Source organism: Salvia hispanica, chromosome 3 (assembly GCF_029641045.1).
Source record: "Salvia hispanica isolate PSC_SH4W2 chromosome 3, Shi_PSC_v1, whole genome shotgun sequence".
NCBI lineage: Eukaryota > Viridiplantae > Streptophyta > Magnoliopsida > Lamiales > Lamiaceae > Salvia > Salvia hispanica.
In genome coordinates this window covers 53,208,335-53,222,789 of record NC_142694.1, presented here as the reverse complement: position 1 = coordinate 53,222,789, position 14,455 = coordinate 53,208,335, and the positions used below count along the sequence as shown (strand labels likewise).

General features: G+C 34.2%; 3 protein-coding genes across 4 annotated transcripts; 2 read left to right on the top strand and 1 right to left on the bottom strand.

Moving 5' to 3' along the window:
• Nucleotides 1–430: 430 nt before the first annotated feature.
• LOC125218348 (metal tolerance protein 1-like) lies at nucleotides 431–4,192 on the top strand. Of its 2 annotated transcripts, none has more exons than XM_089069165.1 (3): nucleotides 431–585; nucleotides 2,319–3,611; nucleotides 3,800–4,192. In XM_089069165.1, the coding sequence occupies exon 2, from the start codon at nucleotides 2,319–2,321 to the stop codon at nucleotides 3,597–3,599; it is 1,281 nt and encodes a 426-aa protein (XP_088925291.1). In that variant the 5' UTR covers nucleotides 431–585; the 3' UTR covers nucleotides 3,600–3,611; nucleotides 3,800–4,192. The 2 variants fall into 2 exon arrangements, with proteins under 2 accessions (XP_088925291.1, XP_088925290.1); XM_089069164.1 differs by having other exon boundaries at nucleotides 3,754–4,192.
• Nucleotides 4,193–5,520: 1,328 nt separating this feature from the next.
• Nucleotides 5,521–8,003, top strand: LOC125215597 (soluble inorganic pyrophosphatase 1-like). Its single transcript, XM_048117055.2, has 9 exons — nucleotides 5,521–5,654; nucleotides 6,018–6,150; nucleotides 6,231–6,259; nucleotides 6,613–6,678; nucleotides 6,815–6,922; nucleotides 7,186–7,251; nucleotides 7,326–7,446; nucleotides 7,529–7,610; nucleotides 7,714–8,003. The coding sequence occupies exons 2-9, from the start codon at nucleotides 6,024–6,026 to the stop codon at nucleotides 7,754–7,756; spliced, it is 642 nt and encodes a 213-aa protein (XP_047973012.1). The 5' UTR covers nucleotides 5,521–5,654; nucleotides 6,018–6,023; the 3' UTR covers nucleotides 7,757–8,003.
• Nucleotides 8,004–8,445: 442 nt separating this feature from the next.
• LOC125212444 (mitochondrial import inner membrane translocase subunit Tim13-like) lies at nucleotides 8,446–10,085 on the bottom strand. Its single transcript, XM_048112617.2, has 2 exons — nucleotides 9,871–10,085; nucleotides 8,446–8,801 (listed from the first exon to the last, which is right to left on the bottom strand). The coding sequence occupies exons 1-2, from the start codon at nucleotides 9,982–9,984 to the stop codon at nucleotides 8,655–8,657; spliced, it is 261 nt and encodes an 86-aa protein (XP_047968574.1). The 5' UTR covers nucleotides 9,985–10,085; the 3' UTR covers nucleotides 8,446–8,654.
• Between the last annotated feature and the right edge of the window lie 4,370 nt (nucleotides 10,086–14,455).

Sequence of the window (14,455 nt, the reverse complement as noted above, 5' to 3'; positions counted from 1 at the left end):
CATCCCAAATTACAAGATGACCATGGTCCATGGATGTCAGCCTGTCACATTACCTACCCATTTTAAATTAGCATCATGTCAACAACAATACGAAATAAATCCAACTACACATGATATTGATATATACTACTCCATAACACAACATCAATTGAACACATCCGAATGATTTGTACATGACTCGTATATCGGTATATGTTTAAAATTCATAAATTAATCGAAACTAGTAATATTATACTCACCCCTAAATAAGAAAAAAAAAATCCACCCAATGTAAAGAAAAAAAGATTATACTAATAAGTTTCTGTTATAAAAAGAAAAAAAATCGGAACAAGCATAAATTAAAGCACATCCAAACTCTGGAAACAAAAAGATCATGTTATAGATCCAATCATTATCGTAGCCAAAATAAATAAAAATAAAAATAAAAATATAAAATCTAGCTGTTGGTAGTTTAAGTACAGCAGCTGCCACAGAAAAAGCCCATTCCAAGTTTTCAATTCTCTCTCTCGCTGCGCGCTGCTGATACATCGTCGCTCGGCGCCCTCGCAAAACTTCGGAGTTTTGCGGCGAATCATAGCTCTAAAGGTAACTTTCTCGATCCTCTTATAATATAATTTCATTCTGCCACTTTTTTTTTTTTTAAAAAAGAATGAGATCAATACTCTAATTACTTCCTTGTTTCGCATCCTATCCCCTTACGCACTATATGATTTTTGTTGATTGGCGTCTGATATCTAGTTTCTGAGAATTCAATTGCTCCCGCGATCCATGGAAGCAGTTCGATTTGTTCCGAGTTTTTTTTTTAACAATAAAAATGATAGTGGCTGGAGATAATAATGTCTCTTTTGTTTGTTACCTTTTTTTTTAATCGCGGCCTTCTCGTTTTCGTATTTGTTTGGATTTAAGTGGCATGTTCAACTCATGAATTATATTCACTGATTTTGTCGTTTCAGAAAGTTTGTTTGCGGGTGTGAGATTCTTTTGGTAGATAATGATAGTCTGGATATGAATTGGAAATATGCCTGTTTAAATTTTACTTCCATATTTTATTTCTTTTCATTGCTCTGTTTGGATCACTGAACATGAGTTGCATGATGGTTGCTCACTGGATTTAGAATTCTTGTTGAGAGTCTCTAAACGACAAAAGCTCAATCCTCATCTCTCAAATTTGTATATCGCAATAAGGTCAATTCTTATAATTTCTGAGTTTTCAAAAGTGATGGATATGTATATCTGCATCTTATATTTTGTTGATTAGTTCTTGTGTATACTAATATGAAAAAAATCAGCATGGACTAATTACTTTATATGTGGAGTAACTTGCTACTCTAATTTTATGATAAACTTGCTAGGAGACTATTGACAGTATGGATTAGTTACTTTATCTGTGGAGTAACTTATATTAATTCTATTTTCTAGACCAGAAACTGAGAAATAGGAGTCTGCTGCAGATGTTGTTCTTGTAGGGCCATTAGTTAATTTATGAACTGGTTCTTCTCTTCATAAGACTCAGCTTAAAATCTATGAGGCCACACTTTCAAGATCTTGCATCTTTTGTTGAAGTGTTTGTTCAGCATTTTATGCTGCTAAGCTTGTATACTGTGCATTAAATCTTGACTAATTGTCTTGTTAAGTTTAAGTATATTGATATAATGGAAATCTTAGTTGTACTGTATTAGATTCGAGTTACTATCCAGCCCGATTTACTTATTCTCTTCTCTTCTTTTTCAATATATATTGCTTGATATTTATCAAACACATTTTGACCATTGCCTGTGCAATTTTTTGTTGAATTTAGCTGTAGCTGAAATGTTGGTGCCACTTTATGCTGCATTTGGGTTGTACTTTTGTAGGCAATGGATTTGATTGGGAACAAAAATTTAAGACACCTCGAACTCTGGTGTCTGGTTAAAAATACACAGTTAGGCCTGTTTGGTGCTTGGGACTTTAAACTTCAATTATTTTGGTTTCAGCTTGGTTTTTAACTATAGGCTCAGTGCTTAGCCAGTGTAGGCATCTTCTTAATATAGTTTACCTGCTATATCAACTATGGGAAATATTTATTTAAAACTATTCTTTAATCTTTATGGGGTATTTCAAATTTCTGCTGCCCGGTGTAAAATTGTTATATCAAAGGTTTACCATCTCATAATGCTAAGTTTTAATCGTATTGGAGCTAATTTGATATTGTATAGTGCTTTATGCTTGTGATCTTGATTTTTCACTTTATGATGTTCTCAAGGGATTACTTCTTGAGAAACTCCTGGTAACTATATTATTTGTGGGATTGTTGACTGATGAAACTTTCCTGTGTTTAGATGGAGGCACAAAGTTCAGTGGAAGGACATCTCATTGAGATTTGTACTGATGCACCATCTACGGAGAGGGTCTCTGGTGGAAGCAAGGGTTGCGAGGGTGCAGCATGTGGTTTCTCTGATGCCAAGACAAGCTCTAAGGATGCACAAGAACGTTCTGCCTCTATGAGGAAACTTTTGACTGCAGTTGTTTTATGTGTCATCTTTATGAGTGTGGAAGTTACTGGGGGTATCCAAGCCAATAGTCTGGCAATATTGACTGACGCGGCTCATTTGTTATCAGATGTTGCTTCCTTTGCTATCTCTTTGTTCTCATTGTGGGCTGCGGGATGGGAAGCTACCCCACGCCAGTCATATGGATTTTTTAGGATAGAGATACTGGGGGCACTGGTCTCAATTCAATTGATATGGCTTCTTACTGGGATCCTTGTCTATGAAGCTATTGTGCGACTTGTACAAGATAATGGTGAAGTTAAAGGCTTTTTGATGTTTCTGGTGTCTGCTTTTGGACTGCTTGTAAATATTATCATGGCTGTCTTGCTGGGTCATGATCATGGACATGGCCACGGACATGATCATGGACATGGCCACGGACATGATCATGTGCACGCTTCAGGCCATGATCATCATGGACACGGGGATCATGATCATGGCTCAGAGGATGACCACACACACAGCCATGGAGTGACAGTCACCCGGTATGATCGTTCTACACAAGGGCATCACAAGCATGATGAACATCATCATGTACATGCTGTAGATACAAGCGAGCCTTTGCTAATCAAATCAAGTGAGGAGAGCAATAAGGCGGAAGGTGGACACAAAAAGAAGAAGGAGCGAAATATAAATATTCAGGGTGCTTACCTTCATGTGCTTGGAGATTCCATACAAAGTGTTGGAGTTATGATTGGTGGAGCTATTATCTGGTATAAACCTGAGTGGAAAATTATCGATCTTATATGCACTCTCCTTTTCTCTGCAATTGTGTTGGGAACCACAATTAGGATGCTGCGCAATATTCTTGAGGTCCTCATGGAGAGCACTCCCAGAGAGATTGATGCCACAAGCCTTGAGAAAGGTCTTTGTGAGATGGATGAGGTTGTTGCAATCCATGAATTGCATATATGGGCGATTACTGTGGGGAAAGTGCTATTAGCTTGCCATGTCAAAGTTAAACCTGAGGCCGATGCTGACATGGTTCTTGACAAAGTCATCGACTACATCAAGCGAGAATACAACATAAGCCATGTAACAATCCAGATAGAGCGAGAACAGGCCCCGTAATTTAGCAATCAGGTGGACTTGTTGAAACATTATATTTCCTGGAAAATATTCATGTTCTATTCATTTGGGAACCACTTCCGTTATCTATTTTCATTCTATGCTTTTGTTACTTTGTTCTTCCTAATAGCCTTCACATGATTTACTTTCTCCGCAGTTCTATTTGTAAAGGAATTACTTACCGGAAACCTACATGTTAGCAGGCATCGTTGTTGAGATGGTGAAACTCCCTTCGTTGGCACTGGTAGAAAAGGTTAAGGAAACTCCATTCTATATGTGATGCATTGCTGAATGACTGTGTTCCCCTTTCATGTATGGGACTATAAAGAAAGGGCAAGGGTCTTTGACTTTGCAGCTTCATTTGCACTTTAAGAAACTTTGCACTTGGGAGATTTTTAATATTCTGCAGATTTATAGCGCCTGCGTTTGCACATCTTGGTTTAGATTGAAGAAACTTTATTTGCATGTTTGTTACAAAGTTTTAGCCCAAACGCTGGCTCTACAATGACTTCTTAGGAGTTAGAATTTCCAATTCTTATATGTATATATAATTTGCTCAGTTCTATTGATGAATCACCAGTGTTTTTTTTTTTTTACCGTAATATCTTTGATTCGTTGTGTTTTTGTAAGTTTTTGTGAGTAATTTCACCTCAGAAACTCCCCCTAAATAACAAGTAAAAAATAATGTATGGCCCTAAAAATCAGTAGTAAAAATATAAGGTCCGTTGCAGAAATGAGATTGTCATTCAAAGTTGTTCAGAAACAGTGTTACTTTGACCCTACCTAATTAAAAGCAGAAACAGAGTGTTGGTCTTGTATTTAGGTAAAATAGTGCTGGAGCTCTCATAGTATTGGCATTTGCTATTATGAGCATTAGTGTTGCAGAACAAAATGTTATTCAATGCTTCATAACGTAGGATAATATTAATCTCTTGAAGCAAGACTTTTGAATAACTATAAACTTTGAAAAATTGTATAAAAACAATGACATACTATAAATCACGTCAAACACTTTCAAAAGCTCATAGGAGAATTTAATAATGTTGGGTCACAAAATTTTTCTTGTCGTTTTGCATACAAAGTTTGGAGAATATAATGACTTAATTATGTTGTTGGGCATAAAAATCCCTTTTGTCATTTGAAGCAATATTTGAAATTTGAGAAGAATAAAACAATAAAAGATCATTAGAATGGTGGAAGGCCATTTTTACTTGTGAAAAAACGCATTACCTGATCGGCCATCCAATTGTTCAAAATAATGCTGCTTTATATATCAATAATATTTTGTACTACTAAATCAAGATTTGAATGATCCGTGGATATCTTTGACCTTTTCATATCCCTATGTCACCATGTAGAGTGGAATGGATCCTCTCCAACTCACAAAAACGCGGAAACAAGCAAGCATTCCTAAATCATAAAAATGGATAGGATAGAGTATAAGGTTGAGACAATTATTTCCTTTTTATCTCTCTCATTCTATCCATTTTGCTTTAAAATTCATACCATCTCCAGAATCTCCATTTTTATGGGAGGAATAGAGTATAAAGTAGAGATCCCCTTTAAAAAAAAAAGGAAGAAAAACAGTAGAAATGTAGTAGAGCCAAGTCAAAAGTATAATACCAAAGTACAAGATAATTAGAAAAAAAATGCATGACTTGATCGGTGATCCATTATTCATTATCCAATATTGACAACACAAACGGAATACCTTTGAAATAATAATGCTGCTTTATACATAATATATTTGTAGTAAATCAAGATTAGAATAAGCCATGAATATCTTTTCATCATTTGTGTCCATGAATATATGGTTGATCCAACTCACAAAAACGCGGAAACAAGCAGGCATATTCGTAAATCATAAAAATGGATTAAAATAAAATTATAATGTATGGTATCGTGAGAAGCCACTATTACTATACCTTTATGCTGATTGGACTCTAGGTGGAGGGAGTTGACAATCCTTTTCTATACAAACCCAAACAAACCCCTCTCACAAACCCATCACCCCATTTTCCTCCCAATTTCTGCTCTCACCACTCTCCTACTTTTCCGGTATGCTTTTCTTTTCATCTCCAAATCATAACTTTGTATCCCGAATCTACACTTCACACGATTTGTTAATTGTTACTTACCCGATCTTCATGTGCATTAACATTTGTTACTCCGATTTTCTTCATATCTCTTTCTTAATCCATGTTGATGTGCCTTGTACGTTTTCTCACACGCATCGGATCTGTATCGGAAAAAGAAGAAGATATTTTCCGCTCTGACATCAAATTTATGTTTATAAACGTATTTGAATCAGTGATGTTAATGTTTTAAGTTTTCTGATGTCATGATTGGAGCATATAGTTTGGGAGATTTGTGTTGTGTTAGTTAATGGTGGCTGGTGGCTGATTTGGTGGTTTGATTCAGAAAAAGATGAGCAACCAAAATGGAAGCGAGTCCTCAGCTAAAAAGAAACCAACTCCCAAACTGAATGAGAGGATCCTCTCATCTTTGTCAAGAAGATCAGTTGCTGCTCACTCCTGGCATGATCTCGAGATTGGTAATTCAGTGTTTTGGACTAATTTTGTTGATACTTCTTTACGATGGTGTGATTAACCGCTTCTCTGTATATATTTGCAGGACCTGGAGCACCAGAAATTATTAATGTTGTATGTAATCTTTATCCTTTTTCATACTACTATTGAAGCATGAGATATAGTTTGATGACTCACTCATGTCTTCACATTTGAAATATGAGATTAAACTGTGCAGTTGCATCTCAGGCACTATAAATATTCAGATATTTCTGTATATGATAGATTTGATGATCTTGAGATTTTCTGTTTCCACATGCGTTAGCTTATGAGTAATTTCAAAGATAATCACATAATTATTTGCTTAACATTATATAAACCTCATGGACCCTGTTAATAGAAGAGGGCAAAATTGTGATGCTAAAGAAGCCTTTCTGATTTTGCAAATTCTTTCATTTCTTGGGAAATTGAGTTACCTTTCATTTCAGGTGATTGAGATTCCAAAAGGAAGCAAAGTGAAATATGAGCTTGACAAGAAAACTGGTCTCATCAAGGTATGATTATGGCATAGTCTTTGTGGTATTAGTACTTATGGGTTTGTTATGAAATATGAAAGCATGCATTGCATGTGGAACAGACATTCATGCACAAACAAATTTTGATTTATTGTTTTCAATCATGACCCTGCAGGTTGATCGTATACTGTATTCGTCGGTTGTCTATCCTCACAATTATGGTTTCATTCCTCGAACTCTATGTGAAGACAATGACCCTATGGATGTCTTAGTCATTATGCAGGTAAACACTTTTATCAAGTGTTCATAATAGTATGAGGTGTTTGCTTTTGGTGATAGCTTAGACTGATAGAAGTAGTATAATGCTAATCTAAATAAGTTTGGTCATTTAATCCCTTAAATACTCAATCCTATATATATCTTCAATCTAATCTTTATACCCCTTCCTGTTCGATACACCAGACATAGTTTCAGGATTTCCAATCTTGTTATGTGCATCTGTTCAACTATTCCAACCCTTCTGTAATAATGTAATCTCCTTTGCAGGAACCTGTGGCTCCTGGTTGTTTCCTACGAGCCCGGGCCATAGGCCTGATGCCGATGATTGATCAGGTACTGCAATTCAACCAATAATATGAAATGCATTGTTTCTATTTGTTGTACACTAAATTTCTTTGTCTGGGTAGGGAGAGAGAGATGATAAGATCATTGCAGTATGTGCTGATGACCCTGAGTATCGCCACTATACCGACATCAGCCAGCTCCCACCTCATCGTCTTGCTGAAATCCGGCGCTTCTTTGAAGACTGTATCCTATAATATGTTTCCAGTTTAATTTTTCACTAAAGATAATTTTAGGTGTACTATGAAATTCCTTAATCAGTAATAAGATAAGAAGAACGAGAACAAGGAGGTTGCAGTCGATGAGTTTTTGCCTTCAGGTACTGCCTTAGAAGCCATCCAGCACTCCATGTAAGTTTTTTCATTATCATTGCCATTCGAATCTCCATCTTTTTAAATTAGGAAGTAGCTTTATATTTCCATCCCGTAAAATCTGTATGTATTGACCATGTAGGGACCTTTACGCCGAGTACATCATGCATACCTTAAGGAAGTGAATGAATTCAAAGGAAAGATGCACAACTTGTTTTTTATGATTTGTCATTGTAATTTTGTTTTGTTGAGTTTTGGATTTTGAGTGATACTGCACAGAAGATTTCCGAAGAAACAACTTGTAATTTGTTACATGCCAAGGGAAGCATAGCATAGCCAAATGCCAGTTTATCTTTCGTACTTTGTTCATCAAAACAATTTAATGTTCTGTAATTCTCAGCCCCCTTTATGAAAAAGTACCCATTTTGAACATCTTTTCTGTTTACTTGTTAAGTATTTATCTTTGATGTTAGTTTCTGGCAAATTCATCATTGTTTTGCCCATTTTTACAACTGAAATTTGTTTACGTAACATTTATTCTAGTAGATTGTGTATACTGATTCTCGAAATATGACGTTTATAAAAGTCTCATTTTAGAGAGTATGATTTGCATGTTTCCACTGAAACTCCTTTCACCAAAATTTTGTTTATGCAAAGACTGAAGCATAACAATTGTACAGCTTATGCTGAGGTGCATTGTTACTATATTCCAAAGATTATTTGGAATAGCTTAACAAATTAGTTTAGAATAAATCGACATAGCTTATCACAATAATAACCATAAAGATTATTCAGATAAGCTACAGTTGAAAATTAGGCAGCACACGCTTTTGGCACACAATTTAAAATAAATCGACAGAGCATAACAGAAGAATAACCATAAAGATTATTTGGATAAGCAGTATTTCAAATCTAGGTAGCATAACAATTGTACAGCTTATGCTGAGGAGCATTGTTACTATATTCCAAAAACACTCTGGATTCAACCTTGAGATGAAGAAATGCAAAGTCATAATAAAGGAGCACAAGTCTAAAAACAATCATCCTTCGACTCTGCAATGGCTTTCGTTCCAGAAAAAATGTTCAGCGTTGGTTAAACAAGGCTTTGCCAATGATACCAGTGGCCTCAATGTAACGATCTATGCACCTGGAGATGCAACTGCTCTCACTCCCACTCAAGCTACTGCCAGGTTTGGTGATACACTTGTCAAAGCACTTTCCTCGAACAGTCTACATGCAGTTACACAAAGAAGTTATATAAGGAACACAGGAAATGCACAAAAAGAGTCACACCATTTGAATAACTGAAAGCTTAAATTACAAGATGAATTTTATCCTTTTTTCATGGATGATCAGCTTAGACTTAACACTGAAGTTTAATCTTTTTAACCTAGGCCCCAATATATGTAGTGTATGACATCAAATCATCAAAAGCAGTTTCTTTCTTACATAAGTTAAAACTACTATCATCTTCTTCGATGATAAAATTGTACAATCGAGAGGGCTTTTTGCAATTTTGAGCAAAAAAAATGGATGTTCAAGCTTGAGCAGGATAACAGAGAGAGGAATCACCTTTTAATGAATCTCTAAGTTATCAACGATACATGTTGAAACTGAAACATAGCAGCAGTTTCTAGTAGATTCTTGAACTAGTCTGCTGATTCCATCTTAAAAGATTTTCAATGTAACCCAACCCTATCCAGTTTAATAGTCGCCCTTAACATGGTACAGGATCATTTTAAAGGTAGTGCTAAAAGTATAAATCAAACGCACGACCTTCTCTTTTCTAAACTACCACTAGAAATTTTCAACTCATCCAAAGACAACTTGGGCTAAACAAGTATATATGCCAGGAAGTATATATGAACATATACTTCAAGCAATAAACCAATAACTGATTAAAGCCAATCAGATATGTCTAGCCAAACTCCAGTCCAAAAACCTATGTTTAGCGACCTAAAAAGCGTCTAATTAATGGTTTAACCAAGTTGATGCCAAAACATTATTAACAATTAGTATGAGAGGCACATTAATAAACCACATGCTTTAAACACAAAATGGAACATGAAAACACTGCCCCTCTTCTATCGTAGAAAGGGCACAATAAGTGGTGATTCATGGGCAGCAAAAGGCACAAATTAACTATGAATCGCTGAATTCAATTGTATTATTCCAACCTCCTGAATCTCTGAAAGTTCATGGACGAATATGGAATTGAAAATTAGAATCGATTTCGGAAAATTGAGAGACAAACAGAAGAAGGGAGACAATTTGGGTAATTGAAATTAGGCAGTGATACCTCGAGAAACTCTTCGGCGTAAGCCTGCTCAAGCTGAGTCCTGAGCTGAGTCATGATGTCATCCGTTGAGAATTTTGGAGATGATCCGCTTGACGGCGAGGAGAATGAATCCATTGATTTCACTTTCTGCCGATCGCCCTAAACCCTAGCTCAAATTTGGTTGGTTCATAAACCCTCCTCCTTCCTATATTAGACTTTTACTCTTTTGCCCCTTAATAGCTCATTTCATTACATTACTCGTATAAAATATCACCATTTGGATCCTACTTATATTCTTTTCTTTTGTTCTAAGCTCATTTATTTCATGCGCAATTTTTATTTTAGTAACTTTTTTCTATACCTAGTCCACTTTAATTGAGATTCAACATTGACACATCTAAGCATCCCAAATAATGGGCTGCTTGTGATCATGGATTGGAAATTGGTTTTGGGCCCAGCCCATTCACAAAGTGGAAAATGACAACTTGATGGCTACATTATTCTCCTATATGGCTCTATATATCGACCTCAATTTCAATTCAGGTATATTAATTCATAAATTAAATTATCCAAGTTTAATTAATGGAACATCATGAATTCGCATACACTAGAGTGTGCCTCTGATTTTTTGGATAACAAGAAAAACTATTAGATTAGGAAAGTTCACTCATCATAATATAATTTATACATTTACTCTAGCTCCACGTTTATTGTACTCCATATCTTTGTGTTTTTCATCAAATAATCATGGTTTCAATAAGAGAAAAAATAGTTAATTAGGTTTAGTTTACGTATAAATTCTTTATATTAGTATATCATGAATTGGAGTGAGTATATCTATAAAGGGGCTTGGTTGGACTTGAATAGGTTCATGAAAATGATCTCCATATATACCTCAATACATGAAATCAATCATGATCAATCAAACAGTAGCTGAAACTGAAATCTCAAGGATTTAGCAACTTCCTTGTCACAATATAGTCGTCCCCAAACAAATTTATTACATGGATTTTGACATCCGCTGATTAGTTTGAATCTAATCAATCCAAGTGCCCCAAGATCAAGAATTGCTCAATCAAGAAAGTTAATATGATAATTACATAGGAAGTGGAAAGTTGTGAATACAGATTTCAGTTTATCCAATGAAAAGAACATATTCCAAGAATCCATTCCCACCCAACCACGTGTACACACAAAAAAGAATGAATGAAAGAAAGAAATTAAATAAAAAAAAAATTATCATCAAATGCATACATTAGTTAATTCATATATACAAGTACTATTGCTATTTGCTAGTGTGTGTTTGTGTGTGAGTGTGTGAGAGATAGGCAATGATATGATGAGATTTGGAGGTATTGAGAGAGAGTGGTCCATGACCTACAAAGGCTAGCACCAAATTGCATCGGCCTGCAAGTTGCAGCTCTGCCCATTACATTTTTAAGTTATCTCAAACACTTTTTCCTTCCTAAAACTAATATACAAAAGTTGTGCTTCATATGTCTTTATGAATGACTTATCTGATCAATCACAATACATGTCTCTACTCTTACCATTTTTCTTTCCAATACCTTTTAATTGTTCATGTTACTATCCCAATGATTAGGTACGCATATCTTTGTATAGAACACATTTTTGTTGTCTTTTATATCTATCATATATTCCTGTAAGAATTTGTTAGATTTTAGTTTTAATATTAATTAGGGTTTATTAGCTAAGTTCTGCTTCGTCATTTACTCGATCGATATCTCACATATACTTTTGCTCCATTTGTTGAAGCTCTTTTGGTTTAAAGGGTGTTGTTCCTTTTGGACTTGTTTTACTTGTTGTAGACTTCGTACATATTTGTTTAATTATCGTCTTTTGAGTGGTTTGAACCTTTCTTTTTTACAAAAAAATCATTATTTGTATTCACAAAGATGTTGTTTGTGTGTTTAACCCTACATGCTGTTTATTTGGCCAACTATTCTTTAAAAAATCAATCAGTTTTGTCTTCTCAATTGAGCGTATATGTAATTAATCATATCGCATATATTTCTTTTAAATGATAAGAAATGAGTAATTCTTGGATATTTTGAATGATGGTGTATTCTCATTTCTCCATGTGTTACAATTACAAAATTCGAGATATATCTAAACGACAATATGAATTTTGGCATGTTAGTCTACCAAATGAAGTAACCTTCATTAATTTAATAAAAAAATACTTTTGAAAATGGTTTTATAGTCGGTGATCGATATCCCTCAAGATTCGATATGCATTTTCTTTTTCTTATAGTTTCCCATGAACTTATAAAGAAAATTCAACACACAGGTTGATCCACTTTATTTTTCAAAGACTAAGTATACAGTTTCAAAAGTTAGAAACCGACCAACTTGGACCATATATAATGTTCTCATAAAGTTTTAGATGATATAGTAATTAATTAATAAATAAATGCGACTACAGACCTTGTCGATAAAATAAGTCTAATCTCTTTATAAAAAAAAAAAAGTCTAATCTTTGCGCTTTTTTCCAACGTGGGCTAGTTTCAAATTTAATACTCCCTCCGTCCCGCTTTATGTAAAAATAATAAAAAATAGTTAAAGTGGAGAAATAATAAAGTAAGAGAGACAATAATGTAGATAAGACTTTTCTCTATATTATTTTCTCTTTTAATTTACAATTTCTCCTTTTTAACTATTTTTATCATTTTTACAAAAAAAAAGGCAGAAAAGTCAATGGTACTGCTAAAGGGAATGGAGGAAGTACTACTATTCAACAAATTAATTAGTACAATAACAATTTTTTTGAAATACCATTATATTGCTATATTATAAACATATTTAGTCTCATCAATAACATTGTTCTATTTATCGATGATTGTGCCGTATCAATTTTCCAACTATCCTTGTTCGGAATCCTCTTAAATTACAAAATCCAGTGAAAGCAATAGTTTAGTAATGAACAAGCAGATTTAAAAATTGCTACAAAAATTATAAAATGAATAAAGTTAAATTAATAAAATTCCAAAATAAGAAAATTGATAGAGCTAGGTCCCCCTAAAATAAGTATAGAGGTTGTCGTCGACTCGTCGCTAACAAATTAAGATACATTTCAAATAAATTTCGTAGGCCAACTTTCTTTATAATGCTCTCCAATCACAATTGCCGTGATTTAATTTGTTTAAAATCACTTCCACATCATCCACGAGTAATTATCAAATACAGCATGTGTTAATAAAATTAAGGGTCTAAAATTAATTAGTTGTAACAAGACAAAACGACATGGGCTGGAATTTGATGGCTCAAGGCAAGTAAGTTCGAATTTCAAAACTGGCTCAAATTAGTTTCTTAATCACACTTTAACGACGACTAGTTAATATAATTAAGTCATCGCTAATCGCTATATAATACTCCTAGGAGCATTAACCAGTTAATTAATCACTCGATAAAAGTGATTAGCATTTGCTCGATGATAAATTATTTCGATAAATTCATTCGTCAGCATGGTCAGATTTGATGACGACGGAGACATCTCAGTTGCAAGTGTCTATTTATAATTAAATGTCTCTTAAGTACATTAAATAATCAAGTGCAATTATAAAAAGGGGCATTCAGTGACGTGTCGAAAACTTCATTAGGGTTTGAGCTTAGCTTGTTTGTAGCGTTTGTCGTTTTTGTGTTGAGAAGGATGAGTTCATGAATGGTGGTGCACTCAGTAGGTAGGTTTATATTTATAGAATAACCTAAAAACAGATTCTAGTAACAGCGGAAATGTTCGACTTTTATCTAATATTGTCAATGTGTGTAAATTCCAACTCAAATACGAAGAAATTCTCATTCTTTCTGTTTTAAGCCAATGATTATTATTATTAGGTGAGTTAGTTTATAGCTATATAATTCCATTCTTTGGATGCATTTAATGATTTTATGTTAATCCACCGATGTCTATACTCATACATATAGTAATGTTCAACAGTTCAAGTAAAAACTTTTATATGGTACTAAAAGTTAGGAACTATTTTCAGCCATCAGATGTATTGTTACGTCCTATAAAAATATGAACTTTTAAAACGATACTAGTTTTAATGCACTTTTAGTAACTAGAAGAGCGATAAAAAGAAAAAGTGATTGCAACATAGTGTTACCTCCAACCCACTCAAAATGTCCACGATCTTGAGTGGCACGGAGTTTTAGTAAAAATTATTTAGTGTAATATACTCTCTCCGTCCCCCACTAATTGGCATCGGTTGACTTGACATGGGTTTCAAGAAATATAGTGGAAAGTGAGTACAAAAGGTAAAAAAAGTTAGTGGAATGTGTGTCTTACTTTTATATATGAATTTTATACTTCCTCCATCCCTTATAATTTGTCATCATTTGATTCGGCACGGATTTTAAGAAATATAGTAAAAAGTGGGTTGAAAAAGTTAGTGGCATGTGAGTCCTGCGTTTATGAATTAGTTTTATAATAAAATGTGACTGAGAATGAATTAGTGGAATATGATGTCTACTACCAAAAATGATAAAAGTGAAAAGTGACAAATTTTTTGGGACGAATGAAAATGGAAATAAGTGACAAATTTTCATGGACGGAGGGAGTAATAAAAATGTGAGTGAAATGAGT